At 36.8% G+C, this 17,209-nt stretch overlaps 9 protein-coding genes across 9 annotated transcripts; 4 read left to right on the top strand and 5 right to left on the bottom strand.

The window, feature by feature from the left end:
* Positions 1-123: 123 nt before the first annotated feature.
* Positions 124-2,521, bottom strand: C9374_005329 (uncharacterized protein; the record flags this gene model as incomplete). The annotated part of the gene is made up of 3 exons (XM_044695067.1): positions 124-1,112; positions 1,202-1,975; positions 2,179-2,521. 3 exons carry the CDS (start codon positions 2,519-2,521, stop codon positions 124-126), a joined length of 2,106 nt encoding a protein of 701 aa, XP_044548428.1.
* Positions 2,522-2,828: 307 nt separating this feature from the next.
* C9374_005328 (uncharacterized protein) lies at positions 2,829-3,350 on the top strand (the record flags this gene model as incomplete). The annotated part of the gene is made up of 1 exon (XM_044695066.1): positions 2,829-3,350. The coding sequence occupies one exon, from the start codon at positions 2,829-2,831 to the stop codon at positions 3,348-3,350; it is 522 nt and encodes a 173-aa protein (XP_044548427.1).
* Positions 3,351-3,561: 211 nt separating this feature from the next.
* C9374_005327 (uncharacterized protein) lies at positions 3,562-5,538 on the bottom strand (the record flags this gene model as incomplete). The annotated part of the gene is made up of 1 exon (XM_044695065.1): positions 3,562-5,538. The coding sequence occupies one exon, from the start codon at positions 5,536-5,538 to the stop codon at positions 3,562-3,564; it is 1,977 nt and encodes a 658-aa protein (XP_044548426.1).
* Positions 5,539-6,163: 625 nt separating this feature from the next.
* On the top strand, positions 6,164-7,423 carry C9374_005326 (uncharacterized protein; the record flags this gene model as incomplete). Its single annotated transcript, XM_044695064.1, has 1 exon — positions 6,164-7,423. The coding sequence occupies one exon, from the start codon at positions 6,164-6,166 to the stop codon at positions 7,421-7,423; it is 1,260 nt and encodes a 419-aa protein (XP_044548425.1).
* Positions 7,424-7,567: 144 nt separating this feature from the next.
* Positions 7,568-10,093, top strand: C9374_005325 (uncharacterized protein; the record flags this gene model as incomplete). The annotated part of the gene is made up of 1 exon (XM_044695063.1): positions 7,568-10,093. The coding sequence occupies one exon, from the start codon at positions 7,568-7,570 to the stop codon at positions 10,091-10,093; it is 2,526 nt and encodes an 841-aa protein (XP_044548424.1).
* A 207-nt stretch (positions 10,094-10,300) lies between these two features.
* Positions 10,301-11,931, bottom strand: C9374_005324 (uncharacterized protein; the record flags this gene model as incomplete). Its single annotated transcript, XM_044695062.1, has 4 exons — positions 10,301-10,891; positions 11,059-11,306; positions 11,427-11,535; positions 11,686-11,931. 4 exons carry the CDS (start codon positions 11,929-11,931, stop codon positions 10,301-10,303), a joined length of 1,194 nt encoding a protein of 397 aa, XP_044548423.1.
* A 219-nt stretch (positions 11,932-12,150) lies between these two features.
* C9374_005323 (uncharacterized protein) lies at positions 12,151-15,440 on the top strand (the record flags this gene model as incomplete). Its single annotated transcript, XM_044695061.1, has 2 exons — positions 12,151-12,171; positions 12,219-15,440. The coding sequence occupies 2 exons, from the start codon at positions 12,151-12,153 to the stop codon at positions 15,438-15,440; spliced, it is 3,243 nt and encodes a 1,080-aa protein (XP_044548422.1).
* Positions 15,441-15,862: 422 nt separating this feature from the next.
* C9374_005322 (uncharacterized protein) lies at positions 15,863-16,516 on the bottom strand (the record flags this gene model as incomplete). Its single annotated transcript, XM_044695060.1, has 1 exon — positions 15,863-16,516. The coding sequence occupies one exon, from the start codon at positions 16,514-16,516 to the stop codon at positions 15,863-15,865; it is 654 nt and encodes a 217-aa protein (XP_044548421.1).
* A 90-nt stretch (positions 16,517-16,606) lies between these two features.
* Positions 16,607-17,104, bottom strand: C9374_005321 (uncharacterized protein; the record flags this gene model as incomplete). The annotated part of the gene is made up of 2 exons (XM_044695059.1): positions 16,607-16,897; positions 17,093-17,104. The coding sequence occupies 2 exons, from the start codon at positions 17,102-17,104 to the stop codon at positions 16,607-16,609; spliced, it is 303 nt and encodes a 100-aa protein (XP_044548420.1).
* Between the last annotated feature and the right edge of the window lie 105 nt (positions 17,105-17,209).

Genomic DNA, 17,209 nt, shown 5'->3' with positions numbered 1-17,209 from the left:
CGATTGTGCTTCCAATTTGAATAACCCAAATTCCAATAGCTTTGTTCGAGTATCGGGACAAGGGAGTGCTTAATTCTTGCATGCACAATTTCTTGTAAATTTAAATATTTTTACTTGTCACAATTATTGATAAATGTAAGACTTGTCAAAAGTATTCAAATAAGCATGAATGCTTGGTTTTTCATCCTTTTCCGTCGTTGCAATATGCACAATTCCATAATTATTATCCTTGGTCCATTGATGATGTTTAAAAGTCCATCCTTCTCTCAAAGTTTCACTCACTTTGATCATAAACTTCAATACTGCATTTTCAGTAAAGGACATTTCAATATTACACACGGCACTACTTGTCAATTGTTCACACACAATCTTTCCATCTTTTTTAATGGTAGTTGAACCTCCAATGTGAACATCGCCTCCTAACACGACACAATTTCGATTGGGATGTGAAGAAATCCATTTTCGAATCATTTCTAATAAATCAATTTGTTCTGGATATTGTTTTCCAAAGGTCCAGTGATCTCTGAAATCATCCAAATCGGATCTCATTTTAGGTAATGCCTCTGTCAATTTCTTATTAAGGAAAATTAAGGGAACCGAGCATACCACAATGAGAGATTTGATTTGAGGTGTCGAGAGAGGAGATGATCCTTGTTGTGTTCCAAATAACCATGAATTCAAATCATTCCATTGATCCTCTCCCAAGAAAATCTTATCACCTGCATTGCTGGATAAAAAACTTCTCGCAGCTCTCAAATCCAACACCAAAATTCCAACATCTCCAATGATGTGATAATATGCTTCATGTTTGTTGGACATTCGGACACGATCGTCAATATCTTCACGTAATGCTCGTTGATATTCCCAATAGACTTGTCTTGCCAATGATCCAACATAATATTCTGGTGTGTCTTTGCGTTTGTCGGCTTCATTGGATCCCCAATCGTCACGAATTTCATGATCGTCCAAAATCATTAAATTGCTCACTTGTGAAATAAATCTTCGTGTTGCAGGATGATTCCAATTGAGACGATAATATTTTCTGAAATTTTCCTTAATGGCTTCTTCTTCTTGAGGAGAGACTTGATTTCGACCTTTACAAATTTTCATACCTTCCTCGAATGAATTGTGACCAAAATCAGCATAAATTTGATCCCCATGTGAAGTAGAACATCAACTTGATCGACTTTTTCCAACAAACGTTGCCACATATCCTTTTCGGGATTTCTACGTTCGATAAAATTACAACTCAAACATGCGACATTGAGAAAATGTGGCAAGGCAACTTTTTTCTGGAGAGATGACACTACGAGAGAATCATCGGCCATGGTTTTGATAATTCCAATTCTGTGATCTCGATTGAAAATATTGGTAAATCGAATCATGTAGACATGATCAGGTTTCAATCCATCCAAAGTGAAAACAAATGGAACGTTACTTTTTGGAACGTGAACCATTTTGAGAACAATATTCTTCTCATTGACAAAGTCAGAACTTGAGAGAGAACCACCAGTGGTTGATTTCAATAGACGACCCATTAAGCTCTTACACATTAATTCCTTGTAGGATTTTCCGAGAGTATTTTCAGAGTGTGAAATACATTCCATCGTGTCAAGATATTCCTTTTTGACACCAATGTGACTTCTCGATTCAATTTCAATACATTCCACTTGTAAGGTAGTGGCTTTTGAACATTCAATCAATACACGAGCCGATGTCGATTTCACAACTCCCAACACGGGACCTACGGTGAGAAAAGTTGGACCAAACAATTCAGTAATTGGTGTCGAAATTGGATACGGAGGAGGAGAGGTGTAATCCTGTCGATTCTGAGAGTTGGAGGATACGGATTGAATCGCTTCGATGGCCAATTCGATGGTTCCAGATTTTGCTCCGACCAATTCGAAGGTTTGTTGCAATCGTTCACCAAGCTTGAGATTCATACCAAAGAATTGCAATAATACAAATCCAATCTCTGGTGCGTTCATGTTGTTCGATATTGTTTGTTGCAAAATTATGATCCAATCGAAAACAAATGTCAGACATGATGTGAAAATTTGTGTCGCAACGTCAATAATTTACAAATGAAACAACATGTCGAAAATTGGTGTGGTTCGTATTGTCATCATCATCAAGTTGATAAAAACATGAAAATGTCAAAACTGTCATCATACTCACCTTCATCTCTCGTAATTCGATCGTAATCCATCACTTTAATCATCAACAAGGAATCCATCGGATCCAAATTCACAGAAGATGAATCACTCGCCAAATCAAAATTAGGAAAATCGAATACAAAACTCTCATTTTCAAAAACTGGATTTAAATTCTTCTTGACGACTTTTGTTTTCTTGACGAGTGAAGAATCGGAAGGTTCCTGCCAAGTGTCAGTATTTGGATACAAATGCGAATCATTGTAGTGGATGGCCCATAATTTGACATAGGAATCACAACTTTTGGAGAAGGTGTCCATCACGGGGAGGTTGGAACATTGTAGGACGGTAACTTTGAGTTGAAGCATGATGATGTTGTTGTTTTTTTGTGAGTGCTGTCAAATGTCTTTTTGCACAAATTTGTCAAATAATGTTACCTTTTCATTTTGATTCATAAATGGAAGGTAAAAGATAGCTTGAAATAATGTCATTCATCAAATCATCATTCAGTTCTCTCTTTCATGAACTCGTGTTGTTCATCGCACAACACCCCAACAACCGTTACAACTTTTAAATTTTAAAAAATAACCGTTACGTTTCAAAATTTACAATTCATTAAAAAAAATTCTCTCTCCAAAGTCATCCTCTTTATTCTTAAAGCTTTACTAGTACAAGATGAGCACTCCGTCCGTCGTTTCAAGTCCATCCAAATCCAACAATGGATCCAAAACTGCAACTTCCTCCAATTCTCAATCCACCACGAAACGACTTCAAACCGAATTGATGAATCTCATGATGTCCAAAACTGCTGGTGTTTCTGCCTTTCCCGATGAAGGAAACATGTTCAAATGGACGGGTACTTTGAAAGGTTGTGAAGGAACTCCCTATGAAGGACAAACGTATAAACTCTCTCTCAGTTTTTCCAATGATTATCCTTTCAAGGTTCCAGTCGTGAGATTTGTCACTCCAATTTATCATCCCAATGTCGATCAATATGGAAATATTTGTTTGGATATTTTGAAGGATAAGTGGTCTGCTACGTATAATGCTAGAACGGTTTTGCTCTCCATTCAAAGTTTGATGGGTGATCCAAATATTGATGATCCATTGAATGGTGAAGCAGCTGCTGTGTATAGTGATCCAGTGGAGTTCAAACGATTGGTGGATTTGACCTATCAGAAGAGACAACAACAATAATTGTCAAGTGTGCAAAGAATGATTCGCACAACCACATGGTCATGGCACATACATTGAAAATATAGCACTCCCTAAGATACCACACTGAACAGATGAGCATAATAGCAACATTCCAAGTAAGGTATTGAAACGACTTGTATTTGTACATTTTACGACTAAGATTTTTATTAAAATTATATTAATCTCACAACTATGGCATATATTGCGTTGCTTATTCGTCACTAATGACTGAATTTAACAACTCTTGCTTCATTCGATTAATTTCTTCGATGGAAAATCCTTCATCTGTAATTTGAACCTCATCATTGGCTTGGTAGTGGCCACTTTCACGCATTCGTCGTTCTTCATGTAAGTCCCTATCGACTTGATTGGAATGCACATGCTTACTAATTTCTTCGATTTTTTCCACCATTTCATCCTCTTTCGAGATATCTTGTTGCATCTTCCTTCTTGATTTTGTTTTGACTTTGGATGTTCGTTTCCTGTACGCGTCGAAAATGTCACTCAAAAGTCCCCATATAACCTCAGGGTTACCAGCGTTAATTTCCTTGACAGACCACAAGTATCGAAGTTCCATTGCCTTATTCTCCCTGAGCACTGAAAGCACCCTTTCCACATTGTTGAAAAAAGCGGCATTCGTTTGAGGTTGTTTGTTCATGCCTTTCATTCGCTCTTCGCTTTCAATTCGACCAACAATTTCTGCTAGCTTCAAACCATTTTTCAACTCATTTTCGCATTGCAAGGTGGACGACATGCTAATTCCCAGGTCACGTTCAATCCATTTCACAACGTTGTTATGATGGGAAATATTTTCTTGGCTTAGTATCATGAGTGTAGAGGAAGAAGACGCAGGGTCAGAATGGAAGGAGGAACGTGCTTTTTCTTGTTGTAATGTTTTTGAAGGTTTTTGAGGTGAAGTATTTGTTGTTTTGGAAGAAGGAACCACAGACCTTTGATGCTTGGATTCATTGTTATCAGCAGGAGTTGTATTCTCAGAGGGGAAGTGATTTCTTGCTTGTTGTACAGATTCTGGAAGAAATACCCTTCGACTTTTGGTAGGTTTTTGAAAGTCATTCTCGTGTGTGAATTCGTCAGACTGTTGTTTTACATGATCTCGTGGTTTGTCTGTTTTAGTTGTCGTACCTGCCAACTTGCTTTTTCTACTCTTTCTGTAATTTGTTCCCTCAATGTCAAGATATCGCTCAAGATCTCGCTCACCAAGAAACCTCGTCCTCACATGTTCTTCCTCACCCAAAAGCATATCTTTTTTATGAATGGAAACTGAGCGAATACACGGAGCGAGAGAGGGGTTTCTTGAAATCTCTTCACCTTCCAAGACCTCTTCTTCTTTAAGATCATGCACTGTTGGCACGGACGTGTCATCAGTTGGGCCAGATGCACATACGGACTTTTTGTCTTGATAATGCTCTCCCATGTATTGCTGGGACTTGGACACTTTCTCGAGTTCCACTTGTTTCTCATATTGTTCCTTCAGAAAATCTTGTACCACAATGACCGTTCGTATGGGAGCTGTGCATTGAGGTCTTCGTTTCTCTCGTCCCAAGAGACGTGTAAACATTTCCGAAAACGTGGAATTAAGCGTGGTATTTACAAGTTGATGATGGGAAGAGTTTTGCAAGCTGGTTGAGGTGTTCGGATCCGAGGAAAGATGATCCGAACAATCATCCTCTTCACTTTGTTCTCGGACCTCTTCTTGATGATTTTTCCGAGATAGGCCTTCCATATGACTAATTGTTTTGTTGTTGTTTTGCATGAGTGGTTGATGTCCAAGAAATCCTTCTCCATTGTAAGAAATGTTCCTTGATGTTGAGATGGCACTCTGAATTGGGAATGAAGAAAAATCTTGAAGATTACCCTTTACGTTGTTAGAGATACCATGATGATTGAATCTATTGTCTACGGGCACCGTATTTTCCGTATGATGTAATGGAACAAAATTCGAGGCAAACGATGATTTTAAGGCATGTATCAAGCCCGATGAGAATGAATGACTAGGATCTCCTCCATTCCATCCCACCTTTTCCTCCCTCTCTTCAAGTTCTCGATCAGCACTCGATCGAGGAGGTTCAAAATCATATGATTCCTTCCTTCCCGAAAACGTGTAGGGCCTTAATGCCATTTCACGAGAGTTTCTTAGGTTATGGGAGAAGGGCTTTGAGAGATGCATTTTTAATTGAGATGCTTTTGAATGTGATCGCGGCTTATCATTGTTTTTCTTTTGCTCAATTTACAACAAGATCGTTGGTTCAAGTGACGAATGCTCAAACGCACTGTTTATCAAACTGATCAAATCCAAACAGTGCAGGAAATGCACACAAACTTCCGTTGGTGTTCGGTCTTCGATGATCTTTATTTCTACTCCAACACTGAATATTCTTTTGCAATTAGAAGAAAAAAAGCAGAGATTCGTTGGCAGCGAGTTGTTGAATCATCACTGATACATCTTTTTCTCCCTTTGACCCTCCCTACAACAGCAGTGTTCTAGTTGTAGTATCACTCTGGCAACCTTGTATTCCCATTGCTGAGCCACGACGTAATTGAATTTTGAACTTTTTCATCATTGACTGATTCTCTCACGATATTATCGCCTTGCCAAAATTGACCTGATTCAAAAGCCTTGGCCAATATTATTCAATCCTATACCGAATTTAATTACTACCACATCCAGTACTTGCCAATACAATCTTGCAGTATACTGCTATCTTTCACTACAAACCTATTCGGGCGAATCATCATCATCTCGTTTATTTTATTATCATCATCATCAAGTATTGGAATATTTCATTGTCAGAATGGAATCATCAGCGGACAATCAATTCATGATCACTTCAACAACGACTGCAAATCAAGGCTTGCAAGACTTGTTGAATTTATCTTCCTCCTACGAGGCTTCATCATCATGGCCCTCGCCATCAGCTGATGCCTCCTCTTCCTTTCTAACTCCTAACGAAACAAAACACGCCATCTTTTACCACATCATTGATCATGTCTTTGGGATTCAAGGCTCTAACAACAATCATAGCTACTCGTATTCTCGTTGGAATCAAAATATCACTCGCGGACCTCCACACAGTTTTCCCTTAATTTTGGGCAGTGAAGAGGCAACTCCTCTCTCATGGAGAAGAATTGGATGGACGCTTGAAGACTCGTGCATTGTTCTGTTTGCAGCTCTCGTTTTATTTTTGTTAAGGTTTGCACTCAACAAGAGTAGCCTGAAGAACTTTTTGTGCCAATATTTGAGTGCTAGCTCTCTGGCTCGCTTGAAAACCTCTGCAAATCCTGAAACATTTATGAAAAAGTTACAACAACGTGTGATGGAAAATGTTTGGTTTTCATTGTACTATAGTGCTTCTGCCATCTTTGGAATTATCATTCTGTATGATGCTCCTTGGTTTTGGGATTTGTCACATCTTGTGATGGGCTACCCAGAAGAGCAAACAGGTTATGAAATTTCCAGCTTTGCAAGACTGTACTTGTTATTGGGAGCCGCTTTCTATTTTCAAGCTCTCTTTTCTTTACTTTTCATTGATGAGAGAATGAAAGATTTTGTGGAAATGCTGATTCACCATATTGTCACCATTGTATTGATTGTTTGGTGCGTCATTTCATATTATCATCGAATTGGAACTCTTGTCTTGCTGTTGCATGACGTTGTGGATGTATTTTTATATATTGCCAAAACTTTGAACCATCTCAAATTTGAGAGAACTTGTGAAACAGTGTTCGTGGGTTTTGTATTGAGCTTTTTTGTACTCAGATTGATCTATCTGCCCTATCTCATCATTCATTCCTTGTTTTACACTTTCAATAGTTGGGACTATCCTCAAAGATACTATGTGTTCCGATATGTCACTAATGTGCATGATTATTTTGAAATTTCTAGTTACGGAGCTTGTTGTCTCAAATATTGTGTGAGCAGTTTTTGGTCCTTAATTGCACTGTTGGTAGTACTCGTGTTGCTTCACATCTTTTGGTTCTCCCTTGTGACCAAGATGATTGTGAATATTGTAAGTGGAAAAGGAAAGCAAGACATTAGAGAAAATGATGATTAAGTATTTGGGTGTCTTTTAATTCTGTAATTTAATGAATTTGTACATACACTGATTTTGTGGAACACGCAGCAGTATTGTTTTATCTCCTGTCTCTGTGCAAGAGGAACTCGGAACACTCGTGGTTCAGTCCAAAACATCAAAAAAATGTCTCAACAGCTCGACACACTCTACTTCCCACTCCAACATCTCTTACCGGAGCTTCAACAACAGGTCTTGAACTTTCTCGATCCAAAAAGTCTTCTCTCCATCCTCGTATGCGATCAACACTTTTACTTTCAAGTTGCACGAAATGAAGCCTTCAAAGCATTCCGATTGATGGCCATGATCCAATTAGGTCCTGTCATGTTTCGTGGCAACGCTATCAAACTCCGATCAGACATGCCTACTGATATCTCTCTCGTTCGTTCAGCCATTCAATTCTTTCTCAACAAGAGTAAATGGATCAATGGAGTGGACTTTAATACTTGGAGAGCGCGAGCTTTTGCATTTGACGATGAGACAAGTCGCTCGAATATGTGTGAGCATGAAACTTTGAAAAAACAAGTCGATGATTGTTTATGCGAATTAATTCGACATGTGAAATTATTTGATTTGAAAGAAATGGAATTGACGGATGAAGAGCTGAAAACAATTCCTTATGCATTTTTGAGAAATGAATACATGCATTGGAGAATAGCCATTCATACATTTAGGAATGCCATGACCACTACTCTCAAAGGATATGAAAAGGAAGCATTCAATCGTGTCAAGCATGAAATTTATGAACATTTGGATCAGTGTGCGAGTTTTCCACATGGTCTCAAGGAAATGGATACCATTGTTCCTGTGTTAAGATATGCAACCGACAATTCGAGCGATCTCTACACAAAATTGCGTCAATTCATGTGGAGAGACCGAAAGGAACATTTGGAACTTCATGAATTACTGAACACTGTAGTTGAGCATGACAAGATGATTTACTTTTTATTGAGATTGGGTTTATTGCCATATTCGAATATTCCATTGATATATCAAACCAATAGAGAAGTCATTCTGTTTGCCATTCAATACCATGTGGAAGATAATGCTGCATTTAAAATGAAAGGATTCTATCGTCCGAACAAGAAAACTGTTTTTAGTGGAGTTGTTAAACTTGTTCCAGAGTTGGCGAATGATAAGGAGATTATTAAGACAGCTTTACTCTCGAAGAAGGATGAGCTCATTCATTCCGTGTATCAAACTTGTATGTACGGAAAGATTGAGAATGATCCACTGGGAGAAGAAGATTATCGCTTTTTAGGAAGCATTGTCAAACAATATCCAAAATTATTGGACATTTTAGTGAATTACAATAGAGAATCAGCTCAAAAGTATTCATGGACAGAAACAGATGTGATGAAAATTCTCAACTATTGCCCCAATGCTTACTCGGAATTGAGTACTGAAAAAATAGAAATTACCGACAAGAATTGGAGATCTTTTAAACATCATCCCAAACTTGCATTCCATGCAGTCACGCTTATGGGTGAAAATTTAACAAGCGTAGCTTTCGACAAGACCTTCAAAGATTCTACCGAGCTTGAACATGTGAGAGAGCTCTGTGTGACAGCGGTCAAACATTTGCAACATCCAGTGACTGTCTCACAAGTCTTCTTTTCCAAAATTCCAGAAGCACTTACAAAAGATGTAGCGTTTCTAAAAGAAATCATTCCAATATGTCCCAAATTAGGATATTTCATTGATGACACCTTTTTAGAGAAGGACTGGGATTTAATCATGTTTTTGGCTCCTATTGTTTCTGTTGTCGATATTCTCTTCAAACTTGGTTACAGCTGCTCCACAAGAAGCCAAGCATGGGCTCTTCAAACTTTCAGCGACAAACGAGTTCACAAAAAGCCAGATTTTCTTCTCGATAATCGAGAATTTGCATTGGCCACTCTGAAATCCTTTCCTTTACAATACAATCGATTCCCATCTTATATTCAAGAAGATCCAGAAGTTTTTAACATTATCATGGAGAGCGGATGTGACATTTCAACTTTACCAGTTTTTTACAAAAAAGTCAAAGGAAACAAACAATTGGCAGAAAAGGCCATTCGATTTGGAGCAAATATTTTCCTCTTTGATGAGTGTATTCATAATGATCGAGAATTATTCAAAATTGCCATTGCTATCGATCCAAGATTTTTGAACATGAGTTCTATATTTACTGGTGACAAGGAAATGGTCATGTATACCATTGAAACATGCAACAAGTGGAGAAACATCCCTCCCAATTTCATGACATTTAGTAGTTTGGATGAAAAATTATTGCAAGATCGAGAAGTGGTGAAAAAGGCAATTTTAGAAACTGCCACCTTTGTCGATGTTCAAAATTTACCAAAAGAATTTCAAAACGACAAGTTGCTAATGAAAGCCACTCTCCTCAAGAATGGGCAAGCGTATCCACAACTTCCTGATGAATTGAAAAATGATTTGGAAATTGCAGAAGCAGCGGTTCGAAGCAGTTGTAAAAATTACAATCATTTACCTCAAGTGCTGCGAGATCGGAGGGAATTCTTTTTATTGGCCGTTTCACGAGGATTGACCCAAGTGTCACTACCCTTCCAAATGAAACCTCAACAAGACGATGATGTCAAATGGGAAATTTATTCTGAAGAGCCGTCAGAAATTTTCGTGCGCTTGGTGTAACATTTGAGAAGTTGTTTAATAAACACTTTTTTTTCAAAAAATCAGAGGCCTTAATTTTGTGTTGAGACTGAGGTTTACAACACTTCCAACTTATCACCATCGATTGATGAGAGTGTATGGCATAAAAGTTTGCCGTCTCACGTGCACGATTGTCACATCAAAAATACCATTTCTGCAATTTATTGCATTGCATTGTTGTTGAATGGTTTACAAATTTTGATTAGCTCTGGCAAATCCAACACGGTTTCCATCATAGTCAAACACAGTATAATAAGTTGAAATGAAAACATCACCCAAAATCCAAAAGTCACCAAATTGTGGTGGGAGAGCCAATGGCATGAATCCGGCAATACATTCAGTAGCACCCATTTGAGAAATCTTCAAAACATAATCTCTTGGCTTGAGTGTGTATTCAATACCATTAATCTTGAAAGTGACATCAGGATTAGAATCAATGTTAGAACAATCCTTAGCAACATTCAATGATTCCATAATAGGACCAATCTTCAAAGCTGGACCAGCAATGAGTGAGGTACCAGTATCAACAGCAGCAAGGCATCCACCTGGAGGACAGACTCCCTTATATTGACCACCAACACCAACATCACCAATCTTGATAGCCCAATAAGTTCTATTGGCCAATGGAACATAGTTCATTGGACCAGTGTAGTACTTTTGATTGATACCACCCAAAACCATGGCACTTGAAGTGCTTCCAGCAGTCTTACTCAAGTAGAAACTGAACAAGTTTTGATCGACCAATTTTTGTGCCATCATGTTGTTGAAGAGTGGAGTGACCTATGAGTGGTTGTGTTCAATCACACACAATAAATTAAGTGTTCAAAGCCATGCCAAGGGTGTGAAAAGGAGTCGAGTTTCAATGAATGAATGGTTGTTAAATGTACACCAGTGTGTTAAAAAAATGTGTTAATACAACAAATCAATGATGAATTGAAATAACATACTCCGTCAACAGCAATGGATGGGAAAGCCAAACCAACAATACCGTCGCTCTTACCGAACAAGAATGAAAGTCCAGATTCGGAGGTGACTTCTCCGAAAACTTGTCCCTTAACGTCAATACCACCAACAGAGTTAGTATCTTGAGAAAGGAAACCAGTGACAGCTCCAGATCCATAAGTAATGTTGAATGCTCTTCCGTTAGCAATATAGGTGCTTGACTTGGTGTGATCGTATCGGTTGTGGAGAAGGCCTGAATTCAAGTCCAATCAGCGCCAACATCGTCCATGATGAAATATTTTTCACACATGACAATCAGTTAGAGAAAAAACATTGTGTCAGAACAAACCTCGCAACAAATGAGCTTACGTACAAGTAATTGACCAACACTTTTCAGAAGGAACCCACACGTTGGAGCTACCAGTATCGAAAATAACCTTGAAAGTTTGCTTTGGAGTTCCAATGCTAACAAATCCATAATACTATTATTCATTATTGGCGAATCGAATGATGATGATGGCACGGACCAAAAGATATTTTGATGAATCAATGATTACCAGGGGTGAGATTCCAAATAAAAATCATCAAAAACAACACGATCACCTCATCATCCACCACAACCAAACACTTACTTGAGTATCAGCATAATCATTCAATGGAACAATAGGAGAAGCACCAGCTCTCAAATAGGCTCTATTCATTTGTTGAAGTCCTCCGGTCTTTTGAGCAATTCGGACAGTATTCACCCAAGCAGCAACACGGGCATCAGAGGTATCCAATTCTTTCTTATTCAATGAAATCTCAATAGGCTTGGCGAGGGTAGTGGATGTAACGGCCACCACACACAACACCACGCAAAGAAGGAAAAGACGATTCATTTTTTTTTATTCAGATTTTTTGAGGAGTTTACAATGAAAATTTAACGGAGATGAAACTCCGGATGAGGGTTCAAACTATCTGTATGAGAGAATGAGATGAATTTGTTGGGACCTAAATGAATGTATCCAATTAATGAAATTCGAATTTTGTTAATCGAACTGCTCCTAATTTTTAATAGTCGATCACGTTGGGAGTTTTATGGTCAACCCAGAAAAAAAATGTCTCAAAACTATTCCTGGGTAAGTTTTCTTGTTAGATCATTGACATTACAATGGCGATGAAAAAGAATGATCGGGAGTATGTGCTTCAGCGTGTACAACAAGATGGATTGTCACTCCAATTAGCTTCTCAAGAATTACGAAATGATCCAGAGATTGTATTGGAAGCAATGAACCAAAATGAGGTTGCATTTGAATATGCTTCCGAAGAATTGAAAATCAATGCGGAATGGTTATTGAAAATATGTAATGAGAACAATAGACTCAAAAAGTACATTCAAGAAGAAGTATTTGGAACTATTGAAAAGGCTAAGCAAGGAATTGCAAGAAATGTCAAAATATTTCTCTTACTCACACCTTCTCTTCAAAAAGAGCCAGAAATAATCAATTCCATCTTTCAAGAAGGTCCGAAACAATTTTCATTCGCCTCCAATTTTGATGAAATTATTGAATACTATTCCAATAACTTTATATCAGATCAGAATACATTTGATTTCTATTTATATTCGAACATCCAACCCACCCCTTCCAGAACAGTTTTCTCTATATTTACATCAACAAATTATCCAAAAGAAATGGTGATAGAATTTGCATTGATGAAATTATTCCACAAATTTATAACTTCTCATCACATCAATCTGAATTCATTTATTGTTGCTCATGAGAAAATTCAACACACCACTGATTATTATTTATTCAGTGACACTATTCATAACTTTCTGGACCATTTATGGAATACTCTCAAATCAACTCATTACAAACAACTGCAAAAGGTTGTGAATAACATTGTACAAGATTTTCCAATTGAGAAATTGTTAGAATCATGCTTTGGTTTTATTGTGAAATTTTTGAACGATTGGAAACAAATGAAAGACTTTCCTCGACTTACATCCATTCAACAATTGACAACACAAAATCTTTCCAAGCATGGCATGGAGTTGGATAGAATTCGACGATGTTGTCAAATTGCGAAATCTCAACCTCAATTCAAAACTATTCATTTCATTTCATTGTTGGGAATGGGTGCACAAGGTGCTGTATTGAGATGTTTGCACAAGAATCATGGAATGATTGCTTGTAAATTCTCTTTTGAACCAACAAACGACCCCAATAGATTGAACGAACAATTTAAAGTGTTAAAAGATCCTCGTGTGAAAGGACATGTGATTGATTGTATTGAATGTAATACTATAGAATGGAATGACTTACATTACCCATACATTATCATGGAAATGGGAAGAGGAACATTGAAAGAAGAGATCTACTCTATTCATTCAAATCCGATTTTGAAATATTATAAGAAAGAATCAAAATCCAAGTTTATTGAGAAACAAGAGTTGATTTGGATTTTGAATTGTTTTATTGATATTCTTAAAGCGGTGACTGTTTTGCATGGAATGAACATACTATACAGAGATTTGAAGCCAGAGAATGTTATTCTCACACAATATGGAAAGCCGAAGTTATTATTCACAAGCACAATTCAAAATGTTCAATTTTGGGAAGAAGTAGATTTGAATGTTGGAACTTATTTATATATGGCACCGGAAACCTTAAGTAATGACTTAAGTTATATCGAAAATAACATCACAGTATCGAAATTTTGTGATGTGTTCTCTTTGGGATGCTTGTTCATGAGAATGTTGACCAATTGTTCATTGATACTTGATGGAACATATTTAAACTCAAAAGAACAAGATTCTTATGGAAGTCAATACGAAACAACCAACACTGATGATGTGAATTATTTCTCAGAATATGGAGAATATTTTTATGTGGCTGTTGCAACTCCACATGGAGAATCCAAATTACATCAAGCACTTTATAAGGAATTGGACAAACATATTGATCCATCATGGAAAGTGAATGACATTCTTGGAAGATGTTTGATGACCATGATTCAGAAAGATGTTGAAACTCGAAGAGGTTGTGTGAGATATATTCCAATTTTGCAAGCTGTGAAACAATCACTTGAAAAAGATGGAGATCATAATCCAGATTTTTCCTCTCTTGATTTGAGTTTATTGAAAGAATATCAACCATCATTTATTGAAAAGATGATGAAAGAGAATAGAATATTGAAACAACTAAATATGGAGACTGGGCAAATTTTAAACAGGTCCAATAATGGTAATTTTCTACTCGAAGATTGTCAATATGTTGAAACGATTTACCAAAGTACATACGGTGAGAGTATGGTATGGAAAGTTTTTCATAAGAAATATGGAGAAATAGCTTGCAAATTAATGCTAAACCAAGGTGTTACCAAAAACAGTGTAGAAGAGCAGTTTAAATTACAACAAGTAGAAGAACTCAAAGATTATATTGTTCAATGTATGGAATGGGGAACTATTTGGTTAGAGAAAGATCAGCGCAAATATGAGTATGTTTATTTAGTGATGGAAATGGGACAGGGAACATTGGAACATGAAATTATTACGCTTCATACTAAGCATTGGCTCTCTCAATCAGATATCAACAAATGTTACATAGATAGAAAATACTTTATTCAAGTATTAAGCCATTTTATTAGAATTCTAAATGGTATGAATGTCTTGCATTGCAAAAACTTAGTTCACAGAGATATCAAAACTTCAAACGTAATCATTTCAAAAGATGGCAAAGCTAAATTGATTGATTTTGAGACCATGAAAAGCATTCAATTACTTCAAACCATAACCAGTAATGTTGGAACATATCCTTATATGGCACCAGAGGTCTTGAGCTCCCCTGAAAAGGAATGGTTAACAGAAAATACCGATGTATCTAGATATTGTGATGTATATTCATTAGGATGCGTTTTAATGAGATTATTGACAAATTGTAGTTTGCGAATTCATCCTGAATATGCAGGATCTAAATTAGGAGACAATATTTCCAACATACCTGTTTTCTCAAACCAATACGAGGGATTTTGTTTTAATACATTATTGACAACACCTGAAGGAGAGCAAAAGCTTCACCGAGCGTTATATAGTGAGATTGACAAACACATTGATCCCTCTTGGAAACTGAATGATGTATTAGGAAGATGTGTCATTACAATGATTCAACAAGATACTACAGGACGTCGAGAGTGTGCAGAATATGTCAAAATTTTGGAAAAGGTGATGTATTACTTGGAACATGAGACTGAACCTGTTGAGTTTTCTCAAGAGGAGCTCAAAATATTGCGACATCATGAACCATCATACATTGAATCTCTTGTCTGCGAAAATTCCACTCTCAAGAATGAAAACGAGAGATTAAGAGCTCTCTTGAAACAACATGGTATTAATCCTGACGAATAATACAACTTTTTCATTATATTACAATTTATTATTTACTGAAATAGTGTGGAAAAGCATTGTAATTAATCAATAAATGCACACGAACCAGGGTAGCAACACTCGCAGGCGCGATTGCTTCAGTCCTCTGTGTGTCATTTGCAGCAAACACCATTGATTGTTCCAGTTGAAAGCCACACTTTCAGAAGTTGTTCCATATGAAAAACGATAGAACATTACTGAGCTTGGAGGGTCCTCATGAAGTGAAATGAATGACCAGAGAAATATTTTCGTCCACCAAAACAGTTTCAACAACCGCTCTACTGAGCTAAATCGATTTCATCTTCCATCAAGGAGATTCAAACCCATTAGTTACTTTCCTTAAATTCAATCCAAATTCAACTCTATTATTGTTCACATAGTCAAAGCCAAAGCTCTTTCATTCATTAATTTCTTGTCACTTGTAAATTAATACAAATTTCATCCTCATCAGGTATAAAAACTCTCTCAGGTGGTATACTTTTTGTTTCCCTACTCTTATGAGCCAATTCTGTACAATCGACAATCTCAATAAAATCCTCACCATTCCTAAATGATTCTCGTTTTTTAATTCCAATTTGTAAATCTCTTCTCCTTTTAATAGGTTCCAACGCAGGTGAATAATCTGGATCCCATTGAGCACGAACCAATCCTGCACCTGATCCCTTCAATCTAGCCTTTCTAAGAATATCCAAATAAGCACTTCTCTTCAACCATAATCCAAGAATTCTTGTTTGATTTTGTTTAGTTGCATAATTGGAACGATACATCATCCATAACCAATTGGATTTGATCCAAGTCATTCGTGTATCATTGTAGGACGGACATCCTTCGAATTTTTGATGTTCAAGTGCATAATCTGCAATTTCATCATTGAAGGCTTGATAAACAAGAACAGCATCATCGGAATAGGTTGCAATGATATGATTTCCGATGGAGGGCCATGTATCTCTGACTTGATCATACGGAACGAGAGTGATGGTTCTATTAGTATTGTTATGAATATTTTGAATAGTATGTTGATGATGATGATTATGAACTTGTGAAGATGTTGAGCTCATTTTTTTATATTTAGCATTTAAATTAAAATCCAATATTTACATTTCAATACTGAGTAAAATAACTTCTTATTAATCATGATTAATAATTATTCAAACATTGACATCGGGTACAAATTTTCCAATTCCAGTACTTCTCTTAAACATGAACACTCCCCAAAAAACACTCCAAGCCCATCCAAATAAAACCACACTCAACAACATTTGCAACAATCCGAAAATGATACAAAATTTCACTTTTTTCTTTTTGGAAGTGACACATCCTGCCACTAATGTTCCGACACCTGGCAGAAAGATGTTGAGAAGTAACACAGTGAGAGGCCATTTTCCTTTTAATTTAGGAACGTATTTGTTGAAGGTTTTGAAAATTTGGAGTTCATGTTTCTGTGTGAAATTTGTGTCAATGGTTTGTGAAAATTTAAAATTTTGAATTGTTGTGTGATGATGAGTGTGTGACCAATAATATGAATGAATGAATTGATCCGAGTTTTAATTCAGGTAAAGAGATCGTGTCCATGATTGAGACGAGGTGTGTGTTGTGAAATTCGGCCAAATCATGATGATGTTTTGAAGACTTACAAATTGAAGCATTTTTCAAAACCTGTCAATTCCTCTAATTTTTCATCAAAATCAACGTCGCTAGTATTGTGATTACATAACACAATGATCGTAATATTGAGTGAATCCAAAGGTTAT

Source organism: Naegleria lovaniensis (assembly GCF_003324165.1).
Source record: "Naegleria lovaniensis strain ATCC 30569 chromosome Unknown tig023, whole genome shotgun sequence".
Taxonomy (NCBI): domain Eukaryota; phylum Heterolobosea; class Eutetramitea; order Acrasida; family Naegleriidae; genus Naegleria; species Naegleria lovaniensis.
Note: the sequence above shows the minus strand (reverse complement) of the source record. Positions and strands in the feature narration are given on the sequence as shown.